Genomic DNA, 25,847 nt, shown 5'->3' with positions numbered 1-25,847 from the left:
TAAATCAGAGATATTGTAATCTAGGGAGTATATAAAAAGTTCTAAGACGTGGTAACCCCTCCCCACCGAGCGCCCCCCCCCCAAGCCTTTGCTGGACATACAAAAAAGCACATACACACACACACGCGCACGCCCACACATTTTTGCTTTTATATAATAGAAGTTTTAGGCAGAGATACAAACATACATACATACATACATTTAAACTGACAGGTGAGATTTATATAATAGATGATAGTAACTGTGACCCAATGGGTTATGCAGATTGTCTATTATTTTGTAAAAATGCATTTTCTCTTCTTTTTTTATTTTACAGATGGTGTTTTCAGAGTTTCTTCTTTTGCTTCCCTTATTGTGTGCTGTTGGGTGCAGTCATGAAGAATCTTTCAAGAAAGAAAAACCAGTATTTGCAACCAAAACAGCATATGGTTGGCTGCCTCCTAAAAACGACTTCTTTCACAATCCACCCAAACTGCATGACAGAGTTCAATACCGAAACCAAAACTGCACCGCCATGCATGTCTACACCATACTCCGTCATGGCGCCAGGAACCCTGGTCTTCGTGATACAAGACACATGGCCAGCATACAACAGAAATTGCGCAAAATCAAATCTTTCAGTGCTATCACTGAACATTTGAAATTTTGGAAGAGTCCATTTGTAGAATCCAAGGAGGGGCAGTTAATAGAACTTGGGAAATTCGAACACATTCAGAATGCACATCATTTCCTGGCAGCGTTTGAAAACGTCTTCTTTAAAAATCAAAGATTGCAGCCGATTCGAATGGTCTCGTCTACGAAACAGCGCTGTGTTGACAGCATGAAAGCATTTGGGGATGGCATGAAAGATTACTTGAAGATGCACCATTTCAACGTCGACGACTTTAATAGACAGGTGAAGTCATCATACAATAATACGCTGTTGCGATTTTATGACTACTGCACCAAATACCAAAGAGAGGTTAAGCAGAATTGGAGAGCAATGTTACAATATTACGATTTCTTGAATGGGAATGAAATTGGCAAAGTCGTCAAAAAGGTCAACCAGAAATTCAAAGTCAAAGACAATTTCTTTGATTCAGGTGAGTATTGAAAACTGAATGATCTTCCAAATCACATCCTTACATCATGCATAGACATTTATGCTGACGACACTACCATCTATTGTAGCACATCAAAGATAGTAAATGACCAAGTTCTCTCTGATTCCCTCTCCTCTGCTCTTGAGCACATGGTACAATGGGGAAAGAAGTGGCTGGTTACTTTTAATGCATCTAAAACCAATACATCAAATCCTTTGCCAAGGTTGCTGGAAAAATGGTGGGATCCTTGTATTCATCCAGTAGATATCTCACCGCTGATGCAATTCTCTACCTATATAAGAGCCAGATATGTCCAAGGATGGAGTACTGTTACCACATCTGGGCAAGAGCTGCTAGAAAGGACTTATCTTGCCTTGATAGTTCAAAATAGACTCCGTGGCCTAGTAGAAGATGCCCTTTTCTCTTCCCGGCAACCGCTTTCTCACAGAAGAGATGTTGCGAGTCTGTCTCTGCTTTAGCATTATTTTCATGGCAAGTGCTTGTCTGAGCTCGCCTCTATGGTCCCCCCCTCGCCAAACTTTTATGAACACGCATCTAGCTGAAAACACTATTAATAATTTCCCCCACTCTTTATCTGTGCCTAAACCTAACTGTAGATTCCATGAACAAAGTTTCTTTCGTAGAACTGCACACCTGTGGAACTCTCTTCTGTTTGCCTGCTTTTCCAGCTGACTACAATATGTTAATACAATTTGTTAAGTGGAACAGCTCATCAAGAACTTGTTTACGTTGGACTTGAAGGCAATTCAAGTCTAACATAAACAAGTTCTTGATGAGCCGTTCCACTTAACAAATTTACCGAATCTCCATTACTAATGATTAGTATATTATCCAATTGACAACTGTACACTCTTTAATTAATTAATTTTTGTTTTTTCGGCAGCATAGAGAGTTGATGTACTTTTGTTACTTCTTGAAAATAGGGGATGCCCCCGAAAATATTTGAAGAAATATACTATTTACATTCAGGTAAATAAATATTTATTGCAAATTATTGAACCCTTTGAATTACTTATTGTTATATCATTTAGATGAAGACGGTCGCGGCCAGCCAACTGCGGTTGATAACGAACATTTGAAAGCTGATCCTCAAAAAACCACACGAGAAGTTGTTGTTGAACTTGGGATCGACAACTCAACAGTCGTTCGTCATTTAAAACAAATAGGGAAGTCAAAAAAGTTGGATGAATGGTTGCCGCATAAATTGAATGATAATAAAAAAAATTGTCATTTTGGTTGTCTTCTACACTCTTCTGTGAATCAGAACCTTGGCCTTCGGGACAAGATCAAAGTGTAGTATCTGTTCCGGCAGATGCTGCACTTAAGATAATTTGTACAAGTCAATGGAGGGGAAACCCTCTATACTGGGACAATTATTATTTTTGGTAACCAGAGTGCCCCCTTTTTGCCTACTTTGAGGGGAGCTGGTTTTTACCTCACATTAAAAACGGCCTTGTGCCTAATTTGCTCAGCGGGGGAGCAGATAAATACCATCTGTTCCGGCAGATACTGCAAGCTATGACTAGCTATGACTAGCAAAGACCAGATGTGGGGGCAACCCCACATGTCTGACCTTTAACCAGCTCCCATTTCCCACCTCTCGGGAGCTGGTCCCCTTTTCCCCTTCCCTCTCCCTTCACTCCTCACATTAAAAATCGGCCTTGTGCCTAATTTGCTCGGTGGGGGAGCAAATAAATACCATCTGTTCCGGCAGATACTGCAAGCTATGACTAGCAAAGACCAGCTATGACTAGCAAGGACCAGATGTGGGGGCGGCCCCACATGCCTGACCTTTAACCGGCTCCCATTTCCCACCTCTTGAGAGCTGGTCCCCTTTTTCCCTTCCCCCTCCCTTCACTCCTCACATTAAAAATCGGCCTTGTGCCTAATTTGCTCGGTGGGGGAGCAAATAAATACCATCTGTTCCGGCAGATACTGCAAACTATGACTAGCTATGACTAGCAAAGACCAGCTGTGGGGGCAACCCCACATGCCTGACCTTTAACCGGCTCCCATTTCCCACCTCTCGGGAGCTGGTCCCCTTTTCCCCTTCCCCCTCCCTTCACTCCTCACATTAAAAATTGGCCTTGTGCCTAATTTGCTCGGTGGGGGAGCAAATAAATACCATCTGTTCCGGCAGATACTGCAAGCTGAGACTAGCTATGACTAGCAAAGACCAGATGTGGGGGCAACCCCACATGCCTGACCTTTAACCAGCTCCCATTTCCCACCTCTCGGGAGCTGGTCCCCTTTTTCCCTTCCCCCTCCCTTCACTCTTCACATTAAAAATTGGCCTTGTGCCTAATTTGCTCGGTGGGGGAGCAAATAAATACCATCTGTTCCGGCAGATACTGCAAGCAAAGACCATATGTGGGGGCAACCCTACATATAAGACCTTGGTCAATGTAGGGGCAACCCTTCATACCAATTGTCACTATCCAGCTCCCCTACTCCCCGGGGAGTTGGTCCCCATTTCCCCTTCACTCCTCACATTAAAAATCGGCCTTGTGCCTAATTTGCTCAGTGGGGGAGCAAATAAATACCGTCTGTTCCGGCAGATACTGCGAGCAAAGACCATATGTGTGGGCAACCTCACATATAAGACCTTGGTCAATGTAGGGGCAACCCTTCATACCAATTGTCACTATCCAACTCCCCTACTCCCCGGGGAGTTGGTCCCCATTTCCCCTTCACTCCTCACATTAAAAATCGGCCTTGTGCCTAATTTGCTCGGTGGGGGAGCAAATAAATACCATCTGTTCTTCAGATGCTACACTTCAATTTCTTGTTCTCTGTCAGTGGAAAAGAAATCCTTCACGACTGAGACAATTTTTATTTTTGTTCCTTTTCTCCACATTAAAAAACGACCCTGGTGTCTAACTCTGTCCCGTGGGGAGGCATTGTAAATAGGTACACTCTTCTGTGAATCAAAATCAACCCATTTCTCAACCGGATTGTGACGTGTGATGAAAAGTGGATCCTCTATGACAACCAGCGATGTTCGGCACAGTGGTTGGGTGCCAGGGAAGCTCCACAACACTTCCCAAAGTCGAAATTTCACCAAAAAAAGGTTATGGTGACTGTTTGGTGGTCTGCAGCCGGTCTCATCCATCACAGCTTCTTGAATCCGGGCGAAATGATTACAACAGAGAAGTACTGCCAACAAATTGACAAAATGCACCAGAAACTCCAACATATGTGCTTGAGATTGGTCAATATGAAGAGATCAATTCTCCTCCATGACAACGCTTGCCCACATGTTGCTCAAGTGACCCTGCAGAAGCTGAACAAATTGGGCAACGAGACTCTGCCTCATCCACCATATTCACTGGCCCTCTCACCTACCGATCTCCGTTTAAATGCATGCATGTATGTATGTATGTTTGTATGATTGCCTAAAACTTTCAACAGCGGCAACGGATTTTCACAAGATTAGTATCGTTTTGAAGCTAGGCCCTTCGGACGACAAATATAAAAAAAATTGGCTAAAACATAATTTACTTCACTCTCAACTGGGTACTTTTCTACAAGGAGGGGTCGCTTGTTTACCGATATTTTCAAAAGGCATCCCTTCTTTTCGATTAACTAGCCTTAATTTAAACCTTCGCCACTTCCAGTTCAATAATGGATGCAACGGCAAAGACGTCACATTTTTTCTTCACATTCTTTTCCTCCTTCACAGTACGGGTTCGAGCCTTCCTGCCTCCTATCACTCTATTTTTTATTTATTTATTTTTTTTTGCTCAACACATACCTCCAAACATCCAGGCAACGCCGGACACCCAGGCTAGTATATATATATATATATATATATATATATATATATATATATATATATATATATATATATATATATATATAAGGGGATTAAAGAAATAATGAAAGATTCTTTAAATTAAGACTTATCAAGATAAAAAAAAGCTCAACATTTAAGGTGGAGCCTATGCATATTAAGAAAATTTTCAGATATCTTAAAATTTCCCTCCAAATATCTCCTTCATAGTGCACTATAAGCTACATGTTGCATTCCCTTATATGTAACCTAGCTCCTTTTCTCTTCTTCTGATGAGAAGCATTAGGCTTTGAAATACCAAGGTATAAAAAGCACCTATAAACCCTCTAAGAAGTATAAAGATAATTTAATTATCAGAGAACCCTAGAGGGTATAATTTTTAACTTATTATGATTAAATTTATAATTAAATCCATCAACTATTTATAAGTTCTTAGAAACATAATATTTATGAAACTAAGAGGGTGCTGGTTTCAGTATGGTTAATTGTATGTTATCTGTTTTTTAAGCAGATGTAATTTTTTTTTTTTTTTTTGGTATGTTATCATTATGACTGATATCAGTCATAATGATAACATATCAAAAAATTAATAAAATAAAATTAGAAATCAATATTTTAATTATCTTCATATTTCATCTGATTGCTTTTCATAGGCCAATTCATGTTCACATTTTTTGGTCCCTCAGCAAAAGGAGGGTGGACCTGTAAATTCACCCTTGTCCGTTTGTCCATTTGTCCGTTCGTCCGCACTTTTCTCAATAACTACACCTTGGAAGTTTTTAAATTTTACACAAACATTAATCATGATATGAGTAAAAAAAGTAACAGAACGGATTTTCCAAGAAAACTCTGGTTGCCACTAGGGAGTGCCTTTCAGGTTAAAATGGCTAAAATCGACACTTTTGTGCTTATTAATTAGGCTTTGATTTTTATAAAACTTTCTGAAAAGTTGTAACTAACTGATTTCTATATAATTTTGTTTGTCTATACTTTGCGATAACTCTTGAGCGTGCCCCAGGGGCTCTTTTAGGGCTAATAAAAACACTTCATTTTTGGGACTATTTTTACCATATTTGTCCCAAATTTTCTGTGTATGTCTATTTAGCAGTTTTGCATGGTGCTGAACTCAAATTTAAATATGTTAACGCCTTTGGGACTTTTGATACTAAATAGTGTGTGGGGGGTGAAGGACTTAGTCATTTCTTTTTTTACATGGTGCAGAACTCAAATTTACATATGTTAAGGCCTAAAACTGCACCGTTTCTTCATTTTCATATGATTTGACGTCCCCTGGAGACTTTGGGGGCTAAATGAGGGGAGGGGGTAAATGCTGAACTTAGTCATTTTTTTTTATGCCTCGTTCACTGTGCACTCACGGGGGACCATGCATGCTTCACTTGTTTTTTATTTCAAACAAGGCACATTGATCACTGAAACATTAAAGATCTACCAAGAATTAGAAGTCAGATTTTAGGGGGCACCCTAAGTGAGGAGTTTTGCAGTGAGATGTTTGTTCACATTACATTTAATATTCTGCATGTGAACACAGTCAGAGAAACAGAACAGAGAAGGAGTTCTAAAGGTTAGCAGTTCGAGGAAAGAAGCTATTTAAGAAACCTGATGGCATCTGCGTACTTCTACAGCGAAAGGATAGAATTTAGCTTATTGTTGAGTTGGTCGTGTATTCAGGTTGAGAGGACACCAGTGTAGCAAGTTCGTCAGAGTAACTTTCATTGAATTACATATAAAATAAGTACAGGGATGCAACATTGTGGCAATGGGACAGGGGCTGGAGCTTGGTGAACAGGAATGAATAAGTAAAAGCAAATTGTTATGCTCCCCTGATTTAAATTTTTCCCCTGTTTACCTATTATGAGCGGGAAACCTATCTTCAATTTACTTTATTTTGGAATAGACATGTTGGGTTTGTATTACTATACACATAGATTCGAAAAAAGTTGTCAGTAAACAAATATATAACAAATAAATGTTATTAAAGGCAAGATAAGTTACTTTTCTACCTAACTGGATAATTTTTTAGTGTTTTTATTTAATGTAACATGTTTATTCAGCTAGAAAAACATACAATGTTTACGGATGTATTGCAAAATTTAAAATGGCACCCGACTCTCTGTTTAACACAGTAAGTTTGGGAAAATGAGTAAAAATAAAAAACTATATAAAATACTGTTAGAAACACACCGAATATCACAGTAACATATTGAGCAAGTTTCTAACAGTATTTTGTATAAGTTTTTTATTTTTAACTCATTTTCCCAAACTTACCGTGTTCAACAGAGAGTCGGGCGCCATTTTAAATAAACATGTTACATTAAATAAAATGACTAAAAACGTATCCAGTTAAGTAGAAAAATAACTTATCTTACTTTTGATAACATTTATTTGTTATATATTTGTTTTTTTGACAACTTTTTCGAATCTATCTGTATAGTAATACAAACCCGATATGTCTACTTATTCTAAGTAGAAACTTAATGTTTCTTATCTATCTATGCCGGAATGCAGAAATACCTTACATAGTATACAAGTGTGGGATTACTCCTCTTGATGTGGTGGACCCGCAGATCTTTCTGATATAAAACTTGTCCTACTGATTTATACTGTTACATGGAAAAGGGCTGCCCCCTTCCCATGTAAATAAGAAGAATATTAGATAAGTGAAAATGAGATTAGGATAAGCCAGGACTCGAACCTTGTAAGCAAGGTTAAGAAATGGAAAATTAGAAATTTATTCTATTGTTAAATTCTATTAGAATAGTTAAATATTGTTTATATCGGAAAAAGAGTTTATTGTCCATTCGTTTAGAAATCGGAATGTTAAAAATGTCAGCTAAAAGAATGAGCAATGCAAATTAAAAATATATTATTAAAAAGTAGGTTAGAGTATAATTGAGGATTATTTTGTTTGCCAAAAGTGTGTTTTGGACAGACATATGTTAAGCCACGTGAAAATTAGTCACGTTTGAAAACACACTTCTGACGTCATAGACAAAGGGAGATTCTTAATATAGGATCTAAGAGTTAGTTAGTCAGTCAGAGAGTTGATCAGCCAAGAGTTGACATAGTCAGTGTAGAGTCCCTTAGAAGCGAAGGGTAGAAGATTAAGCATGTAGATACAAGCGGAATTCCTGACGTCATCGACCGGCCGATCAGATGAATAAAGAAGTCATCATTAACTGTTGTCTTGTGTCACATCCTTCATCACAAACGAAAGGTAATTGCGTTTATCATCTTATAATGAACATTGTGTAACCCTTTGAAGATTATGTATCTCCCCTCGTCTGTGTTAAGAACTGTGCATTATATCACCCTCTCCTCTAATATGTGTTAAAAGAACTGTAATATAAATATCTTCTCTCCCTCATCATCACTATCGTTATGTCTGTATTATGAGTCCCTGTTAATGTACTACACAACAATATATCTTGATACTGAACCACTGGGGGATGGGAGCCCCCCCCCCTCCTTTTAATCCGAGTTGATAACCCTCCTAGATATAGAGACTCATTTTTTATTTCTTTTATATATCTTTACTAAAATAAATTGAATGAAAATTAAAACATCTACTAGCGGGACCTGTGGAAACTCCACAGCAACATTGTTCATATATAATATATTGCTGCTGAGTATTCTGTGGACATTCAGCATGAATAGAAACCCCTGCGATATTGTTGTAGCCCTTTTGTTAAAACTGTAAAAGTATTTATCTAAGTAATCTGGTTAATGTAGTGTCAGACTATATCTGGTTATTATGGTTTATCTCCAATATCCTTATAGGAGTCTGTGACATATTTTCATTGTATGGACACTCGGCGCAAATGAAAACCCCACAATATCATTATACCATCTTTAGACAGAACAGATACTACCCTTGGATCCTAGCCAGAAGACCAAGAAGATATATTTTAGTTTCATGTATGACTCAAAAACGACATTGGGGGATCCGATTTATTAAAAAAGGAGGATAGAAAATGATAACATACTACGAACATTAAATTAGCGTATCTATATACTAATTTAATTTTCGTAGTATGTTATTGCCTTCTATCCAGTGGTAAGGAGAAATCTACAACTAGAAACAATCCAGGATAAGCAGAGAACACATACAGCACCTGGTGTTCCCAAATAGTCACCCATTTAGTACTGACCAGGCTCAATGTTGTTTAACTTTGGTTGAGAACAGGTGTGTCAATGTGATTATGCCGGCTAATACATCCACCAAATCCCTTTGTATATAATGATGGGCATCCTAAGTTTTGAATTAAAAGCCATGTTTAATTTCAGAAGAGTTTCCGATGGGTAATTAATCTGTACAAGTGCTAGAGATGAAACAGAGTTCTCGAGCGGTAGCCGAGGTTTTCAGCTGTAAAATTTAGCAGACAAAAAGCAAAGATCTTTCTTGTATGGACACAAAAAAAAAATATGTGCAAGAATTCTAAAAATCCAATATTTTCATAGAGCAATGTCAGTTTCTGATTGGTTGCTAGTAAAACATGGCTCCATCTGATTGGTCAGTTCCTATTGCCAGTGTCTATAAGTAGAACCTTCCAATTTCCTTTAATCATATCCGCCAATTCAAAAATATTGCAACACTATGCATCTGTTGTCTTACATCGGCAAAGTGTCCTTGTTGCCACACTAATAATAAACAGGATCTCCCGATCGAATAATTTATAATCTGGAAACTATGATACACGTATGTACATATGTTAAAGGTACTGAGGTATTAAAATATAGATTAAAAATGTAACTTTCATCTTTGTGTTATATGTTATACCTCTGCTCCATAACAATGATGGGTGGGAAGCAAACACCTTGCCTAAGGGTGTTTGAATTTTATATGATTCAAAATCTGTTTTACTGTATTTCATTTTTATGTTTATCTCTGCCAAAAACCAGGTGTGCCAAGTGACGTCTTTTAATCACACTTTTCCTCAATTCAGGTGACGTCCGTGTGATGTACATTTTGTGTGCGTTCGAACAGTGCTTGCTAAACAGTTCAGATTGGTGCCGATTACTAGACAAGAAGGACACTCGCACTTTTGAATACCTATCGGACATTAAGGTTGGTAAATTTCGGTTTAATATTTGTTTTGTATGCTGGCATGTGCTAGGAAGCTAAAAGATTCTAGAATTCAGAAACTGATTCTCAAACTAACCTTTTTCTGGCCAGATCTTTATTTATCTCTGTTGCAACATTTTTGGCATGGATAGAAAGAGGTAAGGAAATAGAAGTTTGAATAGAAATATATTACACTTTTGCTCTGGGCAACGCTACATATGCATAAAATTAAATCAATGATTATTTATGAATTTATTTGCACTATTATCCTCGGTCCTGAATATGACCTAAAACTATATCCGATGGTGAGGCCCCAGCTTGCGGGCCTTGGGGAGTGTGAAGCCACCCTTTAATTGCCATTGCTCCCAGGTCCACTCTGACCCAGAGTGGTAGTACCTGTTAGGGTCCCAACTATGGGTTAAATAGAATCCGACTTCAGAAACAAATATACTCCATTAAAAATAGTTCCTCAAAATAACTAGATTCGGCATTAAATAATCTGAAAAAGGTTGATATGCCGTAAAACAAAAACAAGCAACCAACTATTATCCTCATCTTCATAGTTGTTGTTGTTTCATCACGTTTCGGGCAACTATTCCTCTGGCCTTCTTCAGGTGGTTAACTGTGATGGGATAGGAATTCTGGGTCTCTTGAAGAAGGTCAGAGGAATAGTTGCCCGAGACATGGTGAAACAACAACCACAAAGATGAGGATAACAGTCTGCAAATAAATAAATATACAAATTACGCATCCCAAAAGAATTCCAATAAAAATAATGTATAAATCAACAAGATTTTTTTACTTTATCCATAAATAGCATCGAATCTGACTGATTGATATTTGATTCTGACTAGCCATTTCTTCCTTGTTATCTTTGCAGCATATTTTGGTACATGTATGTATTTCACTTGAGTTTCTTTCAAAAAATACTTATTCTGGATGGGAAGATTGTTAAAATGCAAATAATTTTCAATAGTCACCTAGGCAGAAGCATAAATTTACATTGCTTTATAATTTCAGATAAAGATTTATGTTTTTACATTGAATACTAAACTATTTTTTTCTACTAATTTTAATATCATAAGAGTAGGTAAAATAATTTAATTTAGAATGCTGCCATATTTTTTTGCCATATGGGTATGATCACAAATATTTGGACGATTATATTTATAATTAGTTATGACTTTTTGTCTGTTAGTCCTGACTTGATTATGCAAAGTATCAGCAAGACGATGTATATTTGAGAACCCTTGTTGCCGTGAATGTCTTGTTTAAGTAACCCGCTCTCACCTCTTATGCAAGTGGGCGAGTCTACTTCTATAAGAGTGTGATGCCAAGACCACTCCACTCTTGTAAATGAGTGTCTTGGATTCGATTCCACCTCTATACGTCCTCCCCCTTCCGGAGCCACAAGATTCTTGCGTTGTGGTCCAATGTTTTGAGGCTCTGGAGTAGCCGTGTGATGTGCCCCATGTCTGTGGGGATAGGTTCCTGGGTGGTCGCGTCACCCTTCTGCTATGATGCACCGGTTGATCATCCTCAACCTCCATCATCCCAGGGGATGCTGTGTCATCAACCTCCATCTGTTCTGGCAGAGTGTCGGATGTTTTGGGCTGGTGTTGATCTGTATCAGCGGTGGACCATTCTCCCAGTATTTCGGGCCCTGTTTGTAGCAGGTTTCTAATGTCGGCGACGCCATGTAAAGTATCAGCAATACGACGTATATTTGAGAACTCTAATTGCCGTGAATGTCTTGTTTAAGTAGCCTGCTCTCGCCTCTCATGCAAACAGGCGAGTCTACTTCTATGGGGGTGTGACACCAAGACCACTTTGGTCTCGTAACTGAGCGTCTTGGGTTTGATTCCACCTCTACAGATTAATGGTATCATTTTTTTTTAACTGGAATTCTTTACAATTCAAAGATTATCTGACTGGATTGATACTGCTAATTATTATTATTATTATTATTATTATTATTATAATTATTATTATTATTATTATAATAATACCACCACCACCACCACCACCAAGACACATTGACCACTGAGATATAAAAGACTACCAAGAATATCAAGCCAGATTTTTTAGGGGGAACCCTAAGTGAGGAGCTGTGCAGTGAGATTTTTGTTTACATTACATTTAAATTTCTGTATGTGGGCACAGAGGAACAGGGAACAGGGAGTAAATTCTAAAGGTTAGTAGTTTGAAGAAAGACACTATAAATGTAAGGAGCACTACGGCATCTCCATCCATCCATCCATCCATCCATCCATAGCCTTGAACCCCTAAGGGGCATAGGCCATCTACAACTTTTGTTGATGCTTTTCTAGCGACGGAGTTCTTTTTACGGAGTGAGGGTGCTGACTGCATGTCCAACCTTCCCAGAAGGTACATACAGCGTCTAGCCTTCCCAAATGGTCACCCATCTGGTACTGCCCAGGTTCAACATTGCTTAACTTTGGTGATCTGGCGAAAACCGGTGTGCCAACATGATTGTGTCGGCATCTGGGTCCCATTATTGCTTCTGGCAACTACATTTAAAGCAATTGGATAATTTTTTTTTTACCTATGATAGAGTTATTTCTTTTGCCATCGTTGTTTGCATCAATTTCTATTACAAGAATGTATATATGTGTGTATATGTGTTTGTGTATATGTGTGTGTTTGTATGTGTGTATGTGTGTGTTTGTGTGTGATGATCCATTTCTTTTGCCATCTGTTGGTGGGTCATTTTTCTATTACAAGAATGGCTGCTCTCCCTTTATAACTTTCTCCCACTTTTTCCATTGATAACAATAAGGGTTAGATAGACTAATGAAGAAAACAGCAATTCTTCCCCCCATAAGACTTTGGTATTTTGCTATCTTCTCCCTCTCAGCTCTGTTTAACTGAGCATCATTGGGGGACACTAACTTCTACTATGGTTGCTTCTTTCTCATTCTTGTCCAATATCACTATGTCAGGTTTGATAGCTCCTTTTTCCTAGGTACGTAGCTGTAGGAATTACATAATCAAAGTGGATGGTGTATGACTTATTTCCAACTGTTTTTTCTGGTAAACATATTTCCATTACTTGTTACTGCATTCGATATTAAACTTTTTACAGATGGTGCAGTGGAGACATTTACACATTTCATTGTGACGCATTGTATAATAGCCGTTCTCCGGCATATATACACGTGTGTGTGTTTGTGTATATATGTGTGTGTGTGTGTGTTTGTGTATATATGTGTGTGTGTTTGTATGTGTGTGTGTTTGTGTATATGTGTGTGTATGTGTGTGTTTATGTGTGATGATCCAGTGGAGATATTTACACATTTCATTGCGTCGCATTGTATAATAGCCATTCTTACGACCAAGTGCAATAAAAACTACGTATTTCTTCTGTTTTCATCTTCATTAATAAGAGTTGATATGCTGCTTCATTTGTTTTTTAAATTGCCCCAGACAAGGTATGAAGTCACTTGATGTAAAGAGCTAAAAAATAAAATGCTAATTAAGGTAAAAAAAAAAATCAGGTAACAATAAGGTAAGATGGACTCTAATGAAAAAAACAGCAATTCTTCCCCCCATAAGACTTTGGTATTTTGTTATTTTCTCCCTCTCAGCTCGGTTTAACCCAGCATCATTGGGGGACACTAACTTCTACTAAGGTTGCTTCTTTCTCATTCTTTGCCCTTATCACTATGTCAGGTTTTATGGCTCCGTTTTCCTAGGTACGTAGCTGTAGGAATTACATAATCAAAGTGGATGGTGTATGACTTACTCCCAACTGTTTTTTCTGGTAAACATATTCCCATGACTTGTTACTGCATTCGATATTAAACTTTTTACAGATGGTGCAGTGGAGACATTTACACATTCCATTGTGTCGCATTCTATAATAGCCGTTCTCCGGCATATATACATGTGTGTGTGTGTGTGAGAGAGAGGGAGAGAGAAGTGTGAAAGAGAAAATAAGGAGAGAGCTTTCATATCCTTACAACTGGATGTTATGTGGCTCACACACTTTCTACTTCTACGTGTTATTGATAAAACCATTAATCATTTTAAAAGCAGTTATTATCATCATCTTCTGATCCTCTTTTTAACCAGTGGATGGTGTATGACTTATTTCCAACTGTTTTTTCTGGTAAACATGTTCCCATGACTTGTTACTGCATTCGATATTAAACTTGAGATATTCCTTATTTATATATTCCTGGGTCAGTTCATCCAGAAAATACTTGGCACACTCTTGTTTGGTCTATTCTTCCAATTTTTTTACAATAGAAGATCTTGTTGCATTTTTTGGTTACTCATTTCTGTAGTGGACTTGTTTTTTGATTCGGTAAGACAGTCTTGTCCAAAATGTTTGACCAGTTCCATGATGGCAGTTGTTCTGCTAGCTCTTGTTTCTTGATGTTGATGTAACCTCATAAAGTTTGGATTCTGGGAGCTCATCAGATATTTTCCAGTGCTCACAATAGTAGCATGATGCTGATGGTCAATTTCTGAGAGACCCATATCTCCTGCATCTCTGAACACTGGAGTCTGTATGTCACTCTCTACAGTCTGGGCATTTTCTTTGTTTTAGCATCTGATCTGTTAAAGTCCTTTTCTGACCATTCAATAATGCCAAAGATGTTATTACAGACATAACAAGTTGGTTAATTGTAATGTGCTTGTTACATTTTAACTCTTGGACCCAACACATTGTGTCTGAGACAGTCGCAAGGATGTAAACAAAAGAAAGAAATTTGATTTGGCTTTTTTTTTTTCAGTTTTAACAAAAAGTATTTATTACTTGTGCTTTCCGACAGCACATTGCATATTGTTTTAAGTCTCATCTACCATGTAGTTAACAAAACCCTGTTGTCTTGAGACACGGACTTAAAAATCTCTCACTGCCACAGGCCACACACCCATCTCACGCCGGCATGTGCTTTTTCCAGTCTATAAGCACTGTCATGTAACGTGGTGTCATTACATTTTAAAACTCAGACCCAACACGTTATGTTTGAGACAGTTTTGAACAAACAAACAAAAGAAATAAATTCAACTCAGGCTTTTTTTTTTCAGCTTTAACAAAAGGCATTTATTAATGGTACTTTCCAAACAACACCTGCATCTTGTTTTTTACAGTTCCTCTTGTACCGACATGTGCTTAACAAAAATTCTGCCGTATCAAGAACATGTGCTTTAAAAATTCTCTCATGCTGCTAGCTAGTCCTCTTGCCTGTCCTCTGCCACCCACATGCATTCCCGTCGCTTGCCATCCACATGTGTTTGCCATTATTTGCTGTCCACATGTTCCCTTCACTGTTACGTCACTTCAAGCACTCACTTGGTCATTTGCATATGTGACATGTGGCTACTGCTGCTACTGCTACGGGGCCTGTGGCGCAGTGGATAGAGGTGTTGAATCTCTATCGTTCCAGGTGAGCATTGTCCGAAGATAGTAATTTCAATCCTGTCCAAGCCGGTCAGAGGATCAGTTGACCAAAACGTGGTGAGACGACAACTATGGAAGGCAGTAATTACTAAGGATACAGTTAAGAGACACAGCATTAACCACCTGAAGAAGGCCAGAGGAATAGTTGGCCAAAACGTGGTGAAACAACAACTATAAAGATTAAAGGATTTTTGAGAATTTTTATTCCTTTTTAACTCTTTTACTATGAAGCTGGGCAGAGGTGGGGCGAGGTCAGCAGGTTGCCACTGTCAGGATTAGCTATCCGGATCTTGTATGTTTTCATGTGTGGGAAAAGTGGGTGTTTTAATGACAATGTACTCAAGGGACCTTTGCACGCCCCCTTCCCCCAATTTCCTCATCCCCTTCCTCCAATTCCAGTTACTACAATTTCGTCAGTACCTAGAACGACTACCTCGCCGACCTGACACGACGTTAGGTGCTCCATTAAAACTTCAACATATCATTCCCCTTTAATTAAAAGGCTAAAGGCCTTACCCAAGGGTGGAATTAACAGTGTTTTAAAACTATCCTTCGAAAGGGGACCTTCAATTAAATAGCATGAAAGTGAATTCATTCGGTTAAATACCCTTTGGAAAGGAAAATTCCAGAAGATTCAGAGGAACCATTTTGAGGAAGAGAAATTGAGGAGAAAACTGTCGAAGAAGGATGTGAAAAGGAAAACTCTTGCACAAGACCCGAGAGAGATTTCGTTAAAAAAAGAAAGAAAAAAAAAGGGCTAAACAAAAAAAAAAAAGGAAGGGTTTGTATTACTGTACACATAGATTCGAAAAATTTGTCAAAAAACAAATATATAATAAATAAATGTTATCAAAGGCAAGATAAGTTACTTTTCTACCAAACTGGATATATTTTTCGTGTTTTTATTCAATGTAACATGTTTATTCAGCTCGAAAACCATACAGTGTTTACCGATGTATTGGAAAATTCAAGATGGCGTCTGACTCCCTCTTTAACACGGTAAATTTGGGAAAAGGTGTTATAAATAATAAACTAGAAAAAATACTATTAAAAACCCACCGAATATATGTCAAGCTATGTCATGGTAACATATATTGAGTGAGTTTTTAACAGTATTTTATTCAGTTTTGTATTTATAACACCTTTTCCCAAACTTACCGTGTTAAAGAGGGATTCAGACGCCATTTTGAATCTTCCAATACATTGGTAAACACTGTATGGTTTTCGAGCTGAATAAACATGTTACATTGAATAAAAAACACGAAAAATATATCCAGTTTGGTAGAAAAGTAACTTATCTTGCCTTTGATAACATTTATTTGTTATACATTTGTTTTTTGACAACTTTTTGGAATCTATGTGTACAGTAATACAAACCCAAAAGGAATTTTAATGTATGTAACTTTTTTATTTCTTGTTCGTTTGCCCCTCCCCAGCCCACCCATATCGTCTTAGCTTTGCAAAGGACTTGTAAAGAAAAAAAGATAATTCTCCTTTTTGTTGTTTCCAACATTTTTTCAAGGACATTTTTTTGCAACCTTTCTATGATTTTCAATTGTGTTTGTTATTTTAATTTGTGTTACCTTGGTTAATGTTGTTAACCCTGCTTAGGGACATAAAAGCAGCTAGCCCTTCTATGTTAATAAAACCGAACTGAATCAGAACAGGACAACCATTTGTTGCTCTTTCTTGTATGCCTTTATTTTCTACCTTTTTCCATTTCTTTCACTTTGTTATACTAAAGTCGAATTTTGTTAACGACCGCAAAAATTCGATAGATTCCAATAAATAATAATAAATAATTTAATAATAATAATAATAATTAATAATAATAATAATAATAATAATAATAATAATAATAATGATAATAATAATATAAAGCTCTAGTGGCTATGTTACAAATGGCAATTACTTTCTTTTGTTTGTAAGAAAGAAAATCAGATAGATGCCTTGTGTTTGCTGTAAACTTAATGAGAGCAGAGACAAAATGACATGCAAGTTACACTAACAAGTACAATGAGTTATACGCGTACGCATCAGGAGAGAAGCTAATGAAGGTTAGTACTTTTCATAATTCTTTTCATGATTTTTCTTCTTGTTCTTTTCCTCCAGCAATATTGGATAAACGCTTACGGCTATAAGGTGAATTATGAGCAGAGCTGTCCAATCATGAAAGACCTTCTGCACAGCATAGACTCTTCGGTGAAGGCTCACAGGATGGGCAAAGAGTAAGTGCTTTCAAAAAGTTTGGTCTTGAGATAGAATGGAAGGAGAGGTTAGTCAAGAGGGTGACAGAGGAGTCAGTCTTTGTTGTAACAATTGTGATAAAAGCTTAAATAAAAAATCCAAACCATTAGAATTAACAATGTGGTACCATGGTCGAACTGCGGCCGTTAAGAAAGGGGATAGGAAGACAAATAAAGTACGAAATAGATTTACTATTTGCAGAAATTGTTTGTATTCTAATCTTGATTGTTGTTTTCACAACGATTTCTTTTTTTTTTTGTTTTTACATAAAAGTCACCACTTAGTAAGGCCCAGAGGCCACTCGAGGATAAGGGTTAATTGGTGTACATTAGTCAATAAGATTATAGTGCAGTAATCGTAAGTAGTGGAAATTTTGTAAATTGGATTACTTAGGAGGACTGCTCATCCAGAACTTGTTTACGTTGGACTTGAAGACAATCAAATTGTAGTCAGATGGAAAGCAGGCAAACGGAAGAGAGCTTCACAGGCATGCAATTCTAAGAAAGAAGCTTTGTACATGGAACATACGTTTAGGTTTAGGCACAGATAAAGAGTGGGGGAAATTCTTGATAGTGGTTTTGGCTAGACGAGTGTTTTACGTGAAAGTTTGGCAAAGGGAGACCATAGATTGAAGCTCAGACGAGCACTTGCCATGAAAATAACGATAAAGCAGAGACAGATTCACAACGTCTATTCTGTGGAAAAGAGGTTGCAGGGAAGAGAAAAGGGCATCCCCCACTAGGTTACAAAGTTTATTTTGAACTCTGTCGAGGCAGGATAAACTGCTTCTAGCAGCTCCTACCCAAGATGTGGCAACAGTACTCCATCATTGGCCGTGCCTGGCTTTTATATAGGTAGAGAATTGCATCAGGAGTGAGATATTTACTGGAGCGGTAGAAGGATCTTACCATTTTTCCAATGATCTTAGCAACAGATTTGATGTACGTGTTCCATTTCCGATCAGGATTCGGCTGATGTAATCTCCAGCCTTCTTTCAAACTTGGGAGTTTTATATCAAACTCAAGAACCCATGCAGAATGGACCCGTGGTGCAATGGATAATAACGTTGATTAACAATCAGTTTTAAGTGATAGTCTTATGAAGATTAAGGGTTCAATCCTTACTACAAGCGATGACAAATAAGAATAAAGATAAAAAAGTAACACTGCTATTCGGTCATGGCTGATGTAACGAGAACAATATATACCCTTCCTCCCATGGATTAAATAAAGAATTCAGTTCAGAATTTCATATAGTTTTAAAAGATTTTAGAAAGTGTTTTCGATAATTCTTAAAAAAAAAATAAAACTAATTTCAATAATTCTTAATTAAAATAAGACCAAAAAATCTTTTCAATGGACATTAATTAAAAAAAGAATGATCTGAAAAATAGGTTAATATTAATTTTTATTGTATACTAGCAGTTCAGCCTGGCTTTGCTCGGGCCCTATGTACTGTTCATAAATTTATGGTATATATATATATATATACAGTGATGATCATATTTATTGGCACGGTAAAATAGAAGTTAAATTTTGTCTAATAAATTCTAAAAAAGGGATTAAATTAAAGAAAATAACAAAGTATATTATGTATTTTTAACTGGCCTTTCCGATGCAGCAATCGGATTTTAGAAAAAATAAATAACAAAGGAACAACAAACATAATTGCAAAAAACCCTTGTTCAAAATTATTGGCACGGCTTTTCTTTTAGTATCAGTATAATATCAATCAATTTCCGGTTTACGTGCTTTCTGAACTTTTTTATAGCCATATTATGCTTGTTTAACGCTAATTCAGTGAATAATTTTTTTCAGATAATTTTGAGATAGCGATTTATTTAAACTATTATAAGTGACTAAATTATAATTTTCAATCGCCATGGTTAAAACTAAGGAACACAGCGAAGACGTCAGGAAGCTTGTTGTAGCATGCCATACCAATGGGGAGGGCTATGATAAGATTTCAAAGAAGCTAAACCTTCCCAAATCCACTGTTAGAGCCATAATAAACAAGTTCAAATCGCAAGGCCACGTTATGAGTTTAGAGGGTAGAGGGAGAAAAAGGATTCTTTCCCCAAGAGATGAACGGAAAATTGTTCGACAAGTAAAACAAAACCCAAGGATCTCTGTTGGGGAGATTGTTGATGAACAGAGCACCTCTGGAGTGAATGTATCTCGACATACAGTTGGTAGAGTTTTGAAGAGAGCTGGTTTAAAAGCATGTCGTCCGAGAAAGACTCCCTTATTGAAGCCTATGCACCTGAAAGCAAGGCTAGCCTTTGCAAAACGTCATATTGATAAAGATGTTGCATTCTGGAAACGTGTTCTATGGACTGACGAAACGAAAATAGAGTTATTTGGCCATAATAAAGTGTCTTATATTTACAGAAAATCTGGCGAAGCTTTCCTGCCTAAGAACACCATACCCACAGTGAAGCACGGTGGAGGCAGTTTGATGTTTTGGGGATCCTTTGCTACCTCTGGACCAGGGCGACTTGTTAAGGTCACAGGTAGCATAAAAAAGGAAGATTATGTTAAAATATTGGATGAAAACCTGAAAGACTCTGCTAAAGAGCTCTCACTTGGTCGTCGTTGGTGGTTCATGCAAGATAATGACCCAAAGCATTCGGCTAAACTGACTAAGAAATGGCTTGAGGACAATCATATTAATGTTTTGGAGTGGCCATCACAAAGCCCAGACCTTAATCCAATTGAAAATTTATTTAGAACATTAAAATTGAGGGTAATGCAAAGGAAGCCTAAGAATCTTATTCAATTGGAGGATTATTGTCAGGAAGAGTGGGCTAAAATTACTACTGAAGAGTGCAACAACTTGGTTGTAAACTATGAAAAGCGACTGAGGAAGGTAATCAAGGCCAAAGGCTATACAATTGATTATTAAATAAATCGTGCCAATAATTTTGAACAAGGGTTTTTTGCAATTATGTTTATTGTTCCTTTGTTATTTATTTTTTCTAAAATCCGATTGCTGCATCGGAAAGGCCAGTTAAAAATACATAATATACTTTGTTATTTTCTTTAATTTAATCCCTTTTTTAGAATTTATTAGACAAAATTTAACTTTTATTTTACCGTGCCAATAAATATGATCATCACTGTATATATATATATATATATATATATATATATATATATATATATAAAGTTTGACTTATGTCCAGGTAACCTACATCTAAAATTTCAAGTGTTTAGACCCAAAATTGATAGAATCGTTTGAAAGAGTTTGCAACGGTCAACTCTTTCAACTTTGACCTCTTGGCAGCCAAATTTTCGCCCCAAAACTGATGAAAAAGTTTGCTGCATGTCTGAATACTCTTTATGTAAAGTTTCAAATGTTTAGACTCAAAATTGGTTGAATAGTTTGCTAGACACCGCAAAGGTCAAATCTTTTTAACTTTGACCCCTTGGCAGCCAAATTTTCAGTCAAAAACCGATTAAGAAGCTTGCCCTATGTCTGAATACACTTTATGTAAAATTTCAAATGTTTAGACCAAAAATTGGCTGAGTAATTTGGTAGAGACCGCAGAGGTCAAATATTTTTTTTAACTTTGACTCCTTAACATTTATTGTTTTGGGCTCAAATCAAATGAAAAAGTTTGATCCATATCCAAGTAACCTACATTTAAAATTTCAAGTGTTTAGACCCCAAATTGGCGGAGGAGTTTGGTAGAGTTTTCAAAGGTCAAATCATTGAACTTTGATCCCTTGACAGCCACATTTCTGGCCGAAAACCGATTAAAAAAAAATTACCCAAATCTCAATACCCCTTATCTCAAATCTCAAGTCTGTAAACTGAAAATTGACAGAGTAGTTTGATAGGGAAACGTGTGCACACACACACAAACACACACACACACACACACACAGACAATTTCACTTTTATAGATAGATAGATTTTTCAATAATGTCATTTTCTCATATTTTATTTCAATAAACTACTTTACAATAGAAATACAATAAAAGCGAAGGAACTGATTTACTTTTTCACTGCTTCCGGTAGCAGACACACTGGAGGGTAGGAAGTACGTTAAGTAACTATAACCGAAAAGCATAATTAAAAAAGTACATGCACAGGGGAGATATAAGCATGAGAGACAAAAAATGAAGGAACTGGTTTGCCTTCTCACCGTTTCCAGTAGCAGTTACACCAGAAGTTAGGAAGTACGTTAGCTGACTATAACCCAACTGACAATGTATCTAGCTCATTAACCCTTACCCTTGTAATGCTTTTAGGCTTGATAAATGGTGATGCATTAAAAAAATAAATAATTTTTTTTTTCTTTTTTCAGTTATATCAAGGGTCATTTCCTATTCGGTCATGGAGAGACACTGGCTCCTGTCTATTCAAGCCTTGGGCTTTTCAAAGATACCAAACCATTAAACGCCAGAAATTTTGAAGATCATCTTTACCGGAAATTCAAATCTAGTTATGTTTTACCATTTGCAGCAAACATTGCCATCGTCACGTATCACTGTCTGCCACAAGATGGAAATTACATATTGAGGGACGATGACACTGTTCACATGGAACGGTCAGCGGATTATGTCGTACAAATGTATGTGAACGAACGCCTTCTAGAAATCCCCGGTTGTGGGAGCACCTGCTCCCTATTGGACTTTATGGACAAGTATATCAAAATTGAGACTTGTGATTTCAACGAAGTGTGTCATCTGTGTACTATGTCTTTGCATTTCGGGACGTTTTTTGTTTTAGTGGCAGGATTATTTTATTATGGACTGTTGTTGATATGAGAGGAAAAACAGCTTGCGTTCTTTGCTAAAATAGTGGTGCCTCCCTCTAAGAATACAATTTTTATTTGGTTTAGGAGTAAAAAAAAAAGACATCATAATTTTTGACTGTGATCTATAAACTTTTAGGTGCTTCTACACAATATGAACCAAACTGAACTAAAACTTGGGTTAGATTAGGACTGGGTTAGGGTTAAGTTATGGTTAGGTCATGGTTAGCTTAGAGTTAAATTATGGTTAGGGCAAGGTTAGAGTTAGTTTAGGGCTATTTTAGGATTAAAAAAAACACATTTAGTTTGTGTTTAGTTCTGGGAAGAAATTATTTTAGTTGTTTCTATATAATGTAAACCAAATTAAAAAATTTTCTGAACTAAGTCTAAAATGTAAGTTAGGATTAAGTTAGAGTTAATTTTGAGCTAGGTTAAGGTTAGTTTAGGGTTGGATTAGATTAGAAGTAGTTTTTTTTTAATGGAAATCGCTTCCAGACAAGGCATGAAGCCATTTAATGTAAGGAGTTAACAAGAATTGTTGAAAAGACAGGAGATGCCTATTGACCTTAGTCTTGAAAAGGAGGGAAACAGTCAGAGGGTTTGACAAGATTGCAGTTCTTGGAAAGAAGTTGCTGGAATGAAGTATCAAAACAGTGATCTAACGAAGACCACTAGGACCAACGAGTCAAACGAGCTGAAACAAAGGAAGCAGAGAATAGATCAGACAATTCTGAAGAACAACATGAAATAATAGTATCCATAGAAAAGATTAACAACATCATATCTGTTAGGGAGACTTGCGGTCAATCAAATTACAGATATTTTTCTGCACATTTTCAAGAATCTTCCGATGAGAAAGTGATTCAACAGCCTAAATATGACAACAGTACTCTATACATGATCTGATAGCAGATTTGTAAATATAGAGAATAGTTTATGGTTAGTTTAGAGCTAGGTTAGGGTTAGTGTAGGGTTAAGTTACAGTGAGCTTGGGTTAGTTTAAGGCTAGGTAGGGGTTAGTTTAGCACTAGGTTATAGTTAGGATAGGGTTAGTTTAAGGCTAGGTTAGAATTAGGTTAATGTTAGTTTAGAGCTCAATTAGGATTAAGCTAGAGTATCAATTAGACTAAGCTAGAGTATGTTTAGGATTAGGTGCAGGTTAGGTTAGGTCAGGGTTTAAAAGTTTGGTTTGTATTGTGTAAAAATGCCAATTTTTAATTTTTCAGCAGAAATTATTTTTAAAATCACTTTTAAATTTTTCATGGCTACAGTGATGACAAATATTTTATATAAGATAATTAGAAAAAGAATTATGATATACAGTACTTATGTTTTAATTTTCAGTATTTAAAAGTGATTAAAATTCATCATCATAAGCATCATCATCATAATCATCATGACATCCATTTTACATGCTGTTCACCATCCTCTATACACAACCCTGATACGGCTCATTCCTGAGTATGCCATCTAAGCAAAAAATAGATCATTTTATATCATCTAAAAGATATGAATTGGAATAAATACATTGAGCTAATTGCCAGGAATGCTGCGAAGAAGGTAAGCTCCCTCTACTGTGCTAGAAAATTACTCATACCTGAGAATATCCTGTATCTCTATATAAAGCCACTATTTGTCCATGCATGGAATATTGCTGTCACATCTGGACGGGTTCATTGGCCACTAGTCTCTGTGCCTGTTTTACAAGTACTTTAATGGAAGGTGCTCGAAAGAAATCAAAGCACTGATGCTCCCTCAATATAAATGCCCCCAACAAACCTGACAAGCAAAATCCCACCCACCCCCATATTGTAGAGATCCGTAGATGCTGGGAAGCTTTCTACTCAAATAGCTCCTTCCCTCGAACTGCTAGACTTTGGAATTCCCTCTCAGGCTCCTTGCTTCTCTGACTGTTCTGACATGCAGAAGTTCCAGTGTAATGTGAACAGACATCTTGCTGCTCAACTCCCTACATAGTGTCCCTGCAAATTTGATCCCAAATAGTAGCTCCCTAACGACTTAGTGGTACTGTGCCTTGTTTGGGGTGAAAAAAATAAACAGATTAAAAAATATATATATATATGGCCATGTGATGTCACATTCGGAGCTGGGCATTTCATATTCAAACTTGATCCAATCTTAGAAAGATACTCTAAATATTAACTGAACGCAAAGGTTATAGAGAGACACCGTTAGTCAGAAAGATGGAAGCATAAGTATAGAAAAAAGACAAAGGTTACGGTTATAGGCAGTAAAAATTGAAAAGGAAAAGCAATCACTGTTTTTTTTTGTTTTTTTTGTTTTTTTTAAAGATCATCTGAGTTTTAAAACAAGATTATTTTTCTGACAGAAAATTTGCAAATAAAGAAAAGAAATTGACTGCTGATATAAATGAATAATTTTATATATTTTGAATAAAATTAATATTTTTTTTAAAAAAAAGAAAATTGTTAATTTCATAACTCCAAGTGCAGACAGGTATCCTCATTTATGTTTTGTTTTATTTTTTTTATTTTATTTTATTTTTTTTTTACAAGGTGGTCACCACTTATCAAGGCCCGGAAGCCACTCAGGGATAAGGGTCATTGTAAGTACAGTACGTTAATGTGGAGATTTAATAAAATGTCTACTTAAGGCGGCGGTTCGTCAGGAATTTGTTTACGTTGGGCTTGAAGACATCCAGGTTGTAGTCAGCTGGGAAGCAGGCAAACGGAACAGAGTTCCACAGGCGTGCAGTTCTAAGAAAGAAGCTTTGTTCATGGTCCCAAATAGTAGCTCCCTAACGACTTATTGGTACTGTGCCTTGTTTGGGGTGAAAAAAAAAAAACAGATTAAAAAATCTATATATGGTCATGTGATGTCACGTTCGGAGCTGGGCATTTCATATTCATTTTATTTCAGCGGATATAATCATTGGTAATTCATAATATTTGGATTGTTCGGACTACAGTTTGGGTGACGAATCTACTAGGATGCTGATATAACCATTGGTAATTCATAATATTTGGATTGTTCGGACTACAGTTTGGGTGACGAATCTACTAGGATGCTGATATAATCATTGGTAATTCATAATATTTGGATTGTTCGGACTACAGTTTGAGTGACGAATCTACTAGGATGCTGATATAATCATTGGTAATTCATAATATTTGGATTGTTCGGACTACAGTTTGAGTGACGAATCTACTAGGATGCTGATATAATCATTGGTAATTCATAATATTTGAATTGTTCGGACTACAGTTTGGATGACGAATCCACTAGGATGCTGCACATCAAAATTCAGTTAATAGGCGATAGTTAACAATTCACATGCCTCGGCATGTGGGAGATGATCAGTTCAATAGCGGACAACAGTAATGACTCATCATCAGAGAATGCTGAATGGAGGGGACCAGATTCCGATGCAAGTAGTGGTGGTT

General features: G+C 36.9%; 1 protein-coding gene across 1 annotated transcript in view; it reads left to right on the top strand.

Annotated features, from left to right (window-relative positions):
• The window catches only part of LOC145265531 (multiple inositol polyphosphate phosphatase 1-like), a 28,192-nt gene extending 3,386 nt beyond the window's left edge, over positions 1-24,806 (top strand). Inside the window, exons 2-5 of the mRNA XM_080121459.1 lie at positions 317-1,082; positions 9,861-9,982; positions 17,526-17,641; positions 21,973-24,806. Coding sequence (XP_079977585.1) covers positions 317-1,082; positions 9,861-9,982; positions 17,526-17,641; positions 21,973-22,435 — 1,467 coding nt within the window. The 3' untranslated portion in view covers positions 22,436-24,806. The remainder of the gene's footprint in view (positions 1-316; positions 1,083-9,860; positions 9,983-17,525; positions 17,642-21,972) is intronic.
• Positions 24,807-25,847: the final 1,041 nt, after the last annotated feature.

This window comes from Euprymna scolopes, chromosome 40 (assembly GCF_053919585.1).
Source record: "Euprymna scolopes isolate OS-2025 chromosome 40, ASM5391958v1, whole genome shotgun sequence".
Lineage (NCBI taxonomy): Eukaryota > Metazoa > Mollusca > Cephalopoda > Sepiida > Sepiolidae > Euprymna > Euprymna scolopes.
This window is presented reverse-complemented; position numbering and strand designations above follow the sequence as displayed.